This window comes from Armigeres subalbatus, chromosome 2 (genome assembly GCF_024139115.2).
Source record: "Armigeres subalbatus isolate Guangzhou_Male chromosome 2, GZ_Asu_2, whole genome shotgun sequence".
In the NCBI taxonomy this organism is placed as follows: domain Eukaryota; kingdom Metazoa; phylum Arthropoda; class Insecta; order Diptera; family Culicidae; genus Armigeres; species Armigeres subalbatus.
Genome location: NC_085140.1, coordinates 48,338,124 through 48,348,188, shown reverse-complemented (window position 1 = coordinate 48,348,188; position 10,065 = coordinate 48,338,124). Strand labels below are relative to the sequence as shown.

At 42.6% G+C, this 10,065-nt stretch overlaps 2 protein-coding genes across 2 annotated transcripts; one reads left to right on the top strand and one right to left on the bottom strand.

The window, feature by feature from the left end:
• The first annotated feature begins 3,673 nt into the window (after positions 1-3,673).
• On the top strand, positions 3,674-5,273 carry LOC134218543 (proteasome inhibitor PI31 subunit). Its single transcript, XM_062697675.1, has 4 exons — positions 3,674-3,832; positions 3,893-4,063; positions 4,138-4,685; positions 5,045-5,273. Exons 2-4 carry the CDS (start codon positions 3,920-3,922, stop codon positions 5,178-5,180), a joined length of 828 nt encoding a protein of 275 aa, XP_062553659.1. The 5' UTR covers positions 3,674-3,832; positions 3,893-3,919; the 3' UTR covers positions 5,181-5,273.
• On the bottom strand, positions 5,219-9,521 carry LOC134218542 (E3 ubiquitin-protein ligase SHPRH). The gene is made up of 4 exons (XM_062697674.1): positions 9,219-9,521; positions 7,587-9,154; positions 5,938-7,481; positions 5,219-5,873 (listed from the first exon to the last, which is right to left on the bottom strand). Exons 1-4 carry the CDS (start codon positions 9,346-9,348, stop codon positions 5,291-5,293), a joined length of 3,825 nt encoding a protein of 1,274 aa, XP_062553658.1. The 5' UTR covers positions 9,349-9,521; the 3' UTR covers positions 5,219-5,290.
• Between the last annotated feature and the right edge of the window lie 544 nt (positions 9,522-10,065).

The following is a 10,065-nucleotide window of genomic DNA, read 5'->3' as shown; positions in this document are numbered from 1 at the left end:
TGGTTGATATTCGACTTGGACTTTAAAGCAGCCTGCGACTCAGTGAAATGGAACGAACTGTGGCAGAGAATGCTAGAACATGACTTTCGATCATTGCTGATTAAATTGATTCTTGCGACGCTATTTGGGTAAAAATCGAGCTTCGGAACAAACAGTGGAACATTCGATTCATTCATGACATTGGGGGAACTGAATCAGGGCGATACGCAAGTGCTGTTCAACTTAGCCTTTGAAGGTGTTTAGGAACGGAACAAGTTATACACACTAATTTTGGTTTGGCGGATGACATCGATATCATTTGCAGAGTAATGGGAAAAGCAAGTTTGAGCGGAAAAAAGCGGCGCTCAATACTTGGAGGCGTGGTGCAAAATGGAGAATGGCGCAGATGTATGAATCATGAGCTGTACTTAGTGAACAAGAATATAGAAATCGACAGGCCCATAAAATATGGCAAATTACAGGGACCTGAACATGTAGTTTTGTTTACCAGAGGAGAGAGCTGAAAATTGGCTGATGATTGGCAACCAAAGAACAAGCAACCTGGGAAATGGATTGTTTGACCATCAAAGAGATAAGTGGAAAGCTGCTAAGAATGCAAATGAAAACCAAATGCTGAAGGGCGGAAACCAAGCAGTTTGACAGATTGTGTTGATTTATTTCCATAATTTCAACAAATATAACATAATTATTTCCTTTTTTTTCAGTTACTGTTTTCATTGTCACCGGAGGAAGATGAGGTTAAACGACATTACAACTGTATCTATGATAGCATGTCAACCGATAATCGTACTGAATGATTCGACCGGCCACAACACAACCGTACGGACTTAAGAACGAACTTCGTCTGCTGATTACACTTTTCTGTTACATTAATAATTTAGTACATTCTTATTTCTGTCAGGGGAGGATGTGGTATTCTAGAATAATCGTGTAGATTGGGAATCGAGTAGTTTTGAGGTAGGCGTGGATGAGAGTGTCAATGTGGAGTGAAATGAAGAGCAGTGTTTTGGTGAATAAATATAGAACCTGTAATTAAGAATGATATTGTGTTGTGTTCAAATATGGAATATCACACTCACCATTTCACTTATTTCGCTAGTGAATTTGAGTCCTCCGCATTTTATTACATTCACAATACGGTCGTTAAATTTGTCTCTCACCTCGATTTTTGGAAAGCAGTTTTCGACAGTTTTTGAACGTGGAGTGAATTAATTAGTGTCCAGGACTAAAGAAAAATGTGAAACTAAATTGGTGAATAGCTTTTAGCAGTGATAAAATCACGAAAACAGTGGGAAAAAATCAAGTGAAAAATCAAGTGGGTGTGTATGTGTTTGATCCGAGCGTTCGAGCGTTAGTATGCGTTCGATGAACATACGAACGTCGGCCGAAGAAAAAAGCAGTTTTCAGTGTTTTTCCAGTAATTTCTCAGTAATTGCTAGTTTTGATAAGTGAAAAATTAATATGGAAATGCCATGAATATATTATGATGGAGGGTAAGTCGGTAAATAGCCCCAAAATATTAAATTTATTTCAATAGTGCATTATAGTATTGGTGCGGATTCGAGTAAATCATCGTCATAATCGGATTGATTACGGTTTAGAGCCTTAATGAACATTAAGCTGCGAGGCGGCTCTGTCCCAGTGTGGGGATGTAATGCCAATAAGAAGAAGAAGAAGAAGAAGAAGAAGAAGAAGAATTGGTAGCGCGGTGCAATATCCTTATCACCCATTTCGATCAGCGGGAATTATGCAGCTGTATGCTTTTGATATCGGAGTATTGAATTTTAATTTCATAATTCAAAAACTGCTGTACACTTTTAACATCCGGACGAGATGGAAGGACACTAAAATCAACTATTGTCGGCGTAGCACCAAGTTAGAATTCGGAAGTCGGGACTTCCGAACCGAACTTTCTTCCGAAGTTTTGTTTGTCAAACTAGGATGCGTTGTTTAGCGCATCTTTAGGCGAATCCAGCGCACTACTTCCGAAGTTGGGAAAGTTGCCTGTATCTGGAAAAAAATCAAACTTCGGTATAAAAAGCGGTATAAATTGAACCGGTGCCAGCGAAAGTGGTACATGTTACAATGAGTAAATTTTACAGGAGACGCATTTTTCCAAAAACTTCGAAAATAAAATTCAAATTAGCATATTTCTGCATCTCAACTGTACCAACGTGTTATGAGTGATGTGCCTAAAGGTGGTAATGAGAAATATGCGAAGTTTCTTGACAAATTTCAAGTTTGATGGAACAAAAGGCACATGCGGAAACATCTGTGTTGTAAATTTTTCTCTTCAATAAGCTTATCTTAGTGAGTATAACTGCACATGTACCACTTTTCCTGGCAACGAAATTGCCATTGTGATATATACCAGAAATTAAAAAGTGCATATCTCCAGATTTAGTTGTCAAAAATCACTTTTCCGTTATTCCCTTACTAAACCTTTGCTCACAGAAGCAGTTGGTGTAAAAAACACAAAATCGACAAAAATGGATTATGTACCACTTTCGCTGGCACCGGTTCAATTTATTCCGGATACACAATATTAAAGTGTTTTTCGTGCACTGTACATTTTTTCCACAAACTGAATAACGAAAGAGTTAATAGTGCTGTCCAATGAGCAGCTCGAAGTAGCTCGAAGTTGTTCCCGTCCTGCTCGTTCTTTTTTGTCAACAAACGGGCCTGAGCGTGACAGGAACAACTTCGAGCTATTTCGAGCTGCTCATTGGACAGCATTTATGTGAACACGTCCGGAGAAAGCAAATATGTATAGAGATGAGTGACGTTTAGCGCTCGCACACTACTGTGCAGTTCGGCATGTGTAGATACATGTTTGTTTTCCTTCTGCTCATAACCTCCGCAGCCCCCAGATTCGGACGTGAGAATCTCAAGAGGCAAACGACTGAATAGGCTTTTTCATGTGACACTGCTGAGACATGCACTTGTTAACATAGGTTAACATCCGCTGAACAGGCCCACAACCCCGAAGCTGTCAAATCAGCTGTTTTTAAACGTCTCGTGAAAAGTCCCATAGGCCTTTTCATGTGACACTAGCGAGACTGCACTTGTTTACAACCGCTGAACAGGCCTGCAAGTCCGAAGCTGTCACTTTCATAGAAGAACTGTCAATTGACGGTAAAATCAGCTGATTTTTAACGTCTCGTGAAAAGGCCTATTGTCAGCGTAGCACCAAGTTAGAATTCGGAAGTCGGGACTTCCGAACCGAACTTTCTTCCGAAGTTTTATCTGTCAAACTAGTTGATGCGTTGTTTAGCGCATCTTTAGGCGAATCCCGCGCACTACTTCCGAAGTTGGGAAAATCGAGGAAAATTGCCTATATCTGGAGAAAATTCCAACTTCGGTATAAAAAGCGGTATAAATTTGTTCCGGATAGACAATAGGCCTTTTCACGAGACGTTTAAAATCAGCTGCCGGTGACAAGCGCGGTGTCATCATCATCAATAGACATAGACCGCTGTCATCATTGAAACGCAGTACGAAAAAAAAATTATAGCCCGGGACATCCTGGCTACGATCTGGCGATGAGCTAAACAATAGGATGTCAATAGGCTGGATTTTACCGTCAATTGACAGTTCTTCTATGAATGTGACAGCTTCGGACTTGCAGGCCTGTTCAGCGGTTGCAGCCTCGGCAGTGTCACATGAAAAGGCCTATATCAACCAAGCTATCGACTTTTGCATCCGATACCACCGAAACCACGCAAACAAAAAGGAAACAAAACAACACTTTTTGAAACTCATTCTGTTTACTGATTTACCGGAATTTGCTGTTGTGCGCCGTGAATTAGCTGATAAAATTATTTAACTTTTGGTAAGTTTTCTCCGATTATCAGAAAAATATAGACGAAATAACTGATTATTATTCAAACAGAAAAAGGAGCGAAATAGGACAAAAATCATGTCGGATTCCGACTATTTTGGATTCGAACTGGTGTACAAATCAGTCGAACCATTCATCCAAACGAAATCCGACGTACTGATGGCGATCGTCCATTGGTACCTAATTAAAAATTCATTCCGAAACGTTGGCCTCGGAGATGACGTAAGTTGCGTGGGGGAACTGCTACAAATGATAGTCGGCCTGGTTTTTCTTTTCTTTCAATATGCCTTTTGTAGAAAACACTTTCTGAGTCAGAGGAGAAGAGCGAACTCTTGCCCGAGGGATGGAACAGTAATCCGCACTCATATGCCCTGCGATACGTCAATAACGACCAGCTCTATATTCTGCACGGAATCAACAGCGAGGGGACGATGATCCTGAACCTGTTGCAAGTCAAATCGCTGAATGTATCGAACACCACTTTTCAAATCGATGAAACGGTGAAAGCTTTGAAGGGCACTATTTCGACCTTGGTGCCAGACGTGGCCACCGTTTTGGACCGAGTTCGCAAAGAGTTGCTGGTGCCGGTGTTCGAGAGCAACAAGAAGGATGGTGAGACTCAAACAAAGAAGGAATCCGAGAAGATCGACCTAGTTGACCCGTTGCGTCGACCGGTTAACCCATTACTAATCGGACCACGCTTCGGGCCCGGAATGACGGGATCCGACCCACTGGGAGTGGGTAATGTAGGTCGCGGAGATCTGGACCCTTTTGGCCGTGGTGGGGGGATGATTTTCGAGCCACCTGGTGGGTTCAATCCGTTGGCAAATCTTCGTCGTCCCGGGTAAGTGCATTAAGGAGACAGGGTCATTGTAAATTGTTAAAAGGGGGAACCACTCTGTTTTCGCTGCTGCGCTAATTGTGTTACTTTCACTTTCTCCATTTGAAAAACAAATTCACTTGAGGCTACATAGGGGAACAGATGGCTTTGGCAGGTTTTGTTCTATTATTGGCAGGGGGGTTTTTGTCGACCGAATTTTATGAAATTTGGCCACAATATTCTTTGATATGCAAAGAATGTTTGGACCAAATTTGAGCATAATCAGTCATAAAAAAACCACTGCCAATAATAGAACAAAACCTGCCAAAGCCGTCATTACCCCTACTATAAAGTTACCAAAAAAATTTAAATAATTATGACAGGCCCAGTGGAATCGTACCCGGAGCACGATTCGACCCATTTGGTCCCACGGTCGGCACCAATCCAAGAGCGTTCCGCAATCCGGATCCCGATCCAGACCACATGCCACCCCCCGGATACGATGATATGTTCATGTGAAGTAAAGGATTTGCGCATTTTTCAGAAGAAGACTCAACTTGAATTCGTATTTTGTATTTTATCAATTTGATTAAAATGGAATGATAAATGTTACATCTAACACAACTCATTTAATCGTTATAGAGAACAATTTCATCGTCTTCCAGTTGAAAGAGCTGTTCCAAATGTCGAACGGTAACCTGTTTGGAGCTCCAGAGTCCGCTCTGGTCGTTCTGGATGGTTCGATGGATCGTTTCTTCGATAGTTTTCTGTACGATGAACCGATGCACGAATGTTGGCTTTGTTTGACCAATACGGTGCACACGTCCGACGGCTTGCAGTTCCTCGCCGGGATTGAGAATCGGTTCCACCAGAAAGACATGCGTCGCCTCCGTCAGGTTGAGCCCCTTGGAGCCGTACTTTAGCGGTAGCAACATGCAGGTGATCTCGTTGCGGTACTCTTTGAACTCCTCGATGCCTTTGTAGAATTTGGTTGTTTTTGCCCGAAAAGTGATGTTGTTTTGCTCTAGAGCTGCGGCCAAGATCGATAAAATGGGGTCCCAGTGGGAAAAGATGATGATTTTTACTTCGGGATCGCTTTGCTTAAGTTGCAGAACGGTTTCCACGATCTTTATGATTTTGCTCGAAAAGTTTCCTCGCACTGTGATTTCTTTTTCGGGGCAACCCATTTGGGAACAAGTGACGTAGTAGATGCTGAAAGTAGCCAAATTTCTGATGGTACTCCATTTTATTTTATATTTTATACTCTCATACTTACTCTGGTACGCGCTGCCGATGACGACAAACAACACAAGCAATGACGTTTCCACTTTTCCTGGCGATTCGTAAAATTTCCGGAGCACATGCCACACAGAAGTGGTGACCGCACTGTAGCACAGCATACTTATCCTTCGGAGTGTACTGACAAATCGGGCAAACATCGATTTCCTTAGCACTGCCCAAGTGCTGCAGATACTTGAGTGTGCCCTTTAAACGTACGAATTCTCGTTCCGAGTTCATCTTCTGCACCTTCAAATCATCGAGGGTTTCGTCCACCTCGCAGTCCAGAATCTGTTGGATAGTTTTCCGGGTGTTGCTTTCCTCCAACTCCTCGACGGTGACCACCTGAAGGCGGGACCGACACATATTTAGCTCATCGTAGGCCGCCGCCGTGTAGTTTATCTCCACCCAGTATTTGGAGTATTGTTTGAACTCCGTTTTCAGGGCTTCCACGTATGCAAGGTAGAGATCACCGGCCTCTATAATTTCCGATTCCAAATTATCTCTTTTGGAAAAGGAATGTATTTGTCGAAGAACCAGTTCCTGTGTGGTTATCTGCCAGGAACCTTTCGTCTTCGCGTTCGGCCCATTTTCAACGACTTCCATTTGGAAGATCACACACTCGTACTGAGTTAGAACTGACTTAACATTGCAAAGCACACACGTAGGGCGCTTCATTCGCTCCTTCATCGGGAGATCTGGCAGATCTGGATCCAGATGGCACAAAAATGCAGTTCTTACCAGCTTCTCAATAGCATCTTTTTCAGTGGCTGGCCATAAATGTTTCGGTTTAAGATTCTTTACAAAATAGTCAATCGATTTGAATGCTTTCTGCAACTGTAATCGGTTCTGGGCCAATTTATCCAGCCAAACGGTGAGTGTGTAGTCGAGGCCTCGGACGGTTTCAATCGGTCGGGCCATCCCATCATGATTTCGAATATCCACGTTCAATTTAAGGAGAAAATTCGCAGTTTTTAGAGCATCTCTATCCACCCGATAAATCACGCTTCTCCACCAGCGACCATCGATTTTGCCATCGAGTTTGGATGTCACCTCTCGAATCTTTTCCGTGGCGGGTTTCAGTTCCAGTTCAACGCCTTTAACAATGTTCGAATATGTTTCGATGTACTTCCACTCCAGTTTAGCGCATCGTTCTTCATAGGCTGAAATGTCTTCCGGAGCGATCTGCTCTCCATTCTGCACCTGCATTTGAAACACTTCCAGAATATTGTGCAGAGCATGGATCTGTAGTAAGGAATCAACACTGACGTTTCCCTTATAATCGTCCGCCCAACGGAGTGCCGATTTGTACATTTTGATAGCCTGTTCGTACTCGTTACGAATCACGTGTATTGCGGCCATTCCGTTGATGCTGGAAACGATCGATCGAAGCTGAGATTTGCAATCCATTTCATTGCTCGTAACCAGATGATTGTGTAGTTCGGTCGGGGTAAGCATCTTCTTCATGGTCAATTGATCTGATCGGTGTAGAACCGATGGAATGGTACAATCCTGTCGAAGTTTGCGCATCGGCTCCATCAGCTGTAACGAAAATACCGTTTACTATACAGTTGGACTTCGGAAACGTATTGACAAAAATTGGCTTAACGTTCTTGTCTATTGCTTGTTAAGTTTTTTTTTACTTACCAAATTTAACGTCTGAATGCTTAGGCGCGCCATACTGGTGTCCTCTGCCACAAGTTTAACAGCCTTATCCCGGAATGCTATCGCGCACTTGGCATGCTCCATTCGGTAGAACAGATTTTGCAAATCCGACATCGTGATGTAGTGGACCACCTCCGTCTGCGGTGGAATTCCAAGCTGATCCAGAACCGCCATTTTGCTCGTGCGCCACATAATACGGGACATGGCATGCACTAAAGGTCGTGGAATTCCCAACTGGAAAAGTCGAGTAAACTCACTCCACAACCGATAATCGTTATATGGTACATAATCGAGGAAATGGACCAGTCCGTACAAATTATCCATGCTTTTCTCAATGGGCGTACCGGTAACCGTCCAGCGGTGTACTGCCGGTAGAATCTTCACCATTTTGGTCGTCTGGTTGTGGACGCCTTCAACCATTTGAGCTTCATCCAAACAAACACGCCACCAACGCATCAGTGGCAGAGGAGATGCCGGCCTCAGGAATCGTTTCTCGTGACGAGAAGTTCGTTCATTTTCAGCCGTAAAATAAATCTCCGATTTTAGCACATTATAATCCGTTAGAACCACATCGTATCGCGCCAAATCCAACGGACTAATCCAACCACTTGCGGAAACTCCTTCGTAGATAAAAATTTTAAACGAAGGGTCATTGATATGTTTGGCGATCTCCGAAGCCCATTGCATTTTAATAGAAACCGGAGAAACTATAATTGTCGTGCCAGACTCTATCAAGGGCTCCGACCGCCAACATTCTGGACAAATATACTTCCTTGTTGCCGGATCGCAATGCTTCATAACGCATTTTTTGTGCTGTCTTAAGCCACACTTCCTGCATGTTATCAGATGCTTGTCAGAACTTTTGGTACAAATGCACCGGATTTCTTTTGCCTGCATCTCGTCATCATCCTCATCTTCATCGGATTCTTGTAGCTCTTTCAATTTACGTTTCTTCTTTCGATTGTACAACAACAGTCCCAATATCTCAACCGTTTTTCCCATTCCCATTTCATCAGCCAGAATTCCCCCAGGAGGAATCACTATTTCCTGCGGAAGTTCATCCACCACTTCGCAGCTGTCCAAATACATAAAGAATTCAACTCCCTGAACGTTCGGACACCTTAGCCTTGAATACTGCGCCGGCAAAGTCTTTCGAATGGTTTCTCGATCTAGCATCCATCGAATGGCTTGGCTTTGGTACGGTCTCAATGTTGGCCTCAAATTCTCGTGGCTCACATCCTCCGGAATCGATTGATCCAATACGTCTCCCAAATGACACTCCCTCAAACGCTCATAGAATTGACCAACACTCAAAGGGGCTCCAAGTCCATCTGATTCCTCCCGAAGTTGAAGTTCCCCTAAGCGAACAAAGTCGTGACGCTCCACTTCGTCGAAGAAAATCTGCACCATACGTCTGCGCTGCTCAATGCAGCCAAAATCGTTCCACTCTTCCGGCCGTAATCGCCGCAAAAACAAGCCCAGGTATATTGTTTCACTGTCCGATGCTTCCGTTCGCTGATGAAGTTCATATTCCGGGAGGCGATTCACATCTGCATCATGAGAAAACGCAAGCATTACTATAAAAATTATAATTGTCATCGTTTGTTAACTTACCTCGCAGTAAAGCTTTCACATTCAGCGATTCATTTAGTTGGAAGTAATTTTTCCCTTCGTACTTGAAGGTAGTTCCATCTTTGGATGACTCATTTCGTAAAATTGCGATGTCCGCCAAGCAGTACTGCATTGTACATAGAATAAAATACCACCTTTACTTATGCGATGTGCTTTTCAAGTTTTTGTTGAACTTTTAATCAATAAAATGTCCAAAAAGTGAAACAAAATTACAAAAAGTTAAATTTCTTGATTACTAGAAAACACATCAACCAACTCCTCCGTTTGTATGCAAAATGTATACGTCAATTGACAATTTTGTGTTGTTGTAAACAGATATTGGAATCTTTGATCGAATTTGTTTTGTATCGAACATTATTTTACCAAAAGTCTGACTATACACGTTAACCTGGACCTACCCAAAATCATGTCAAAGTGACCCAGATTCAGCAAACCGTGCACGGTTAGCAAAAAGTTTTTATGACTGGAAAGTGCTCGCTGGTTGAGCGACGCGACAATAGAGGTAATAAACTATAGAGGACGATTGTCGCTGCGGTTTCCTTTGTTATCGTTCCTAAACATGTTGGGTACCTATCTGTCAAAACGTACTGGTTTTTCCTTTGTTGACATTTAGTGCCCTATCATTGCCAGCAAAAGATGTTTCGCCAGTGACGACAGCGACAATCTTCCTCTATACACTACTAAAAATCCACACATATTTATTGGCAAAAATCCATAGATTTTACTTATGATGTATATCAGCGCACACATAACCATTCTCCACGCGAACTACTTATAAAATATATATCCAAATAAACTTTATGTGTGGTCTCGAATTAGCAATTATTTA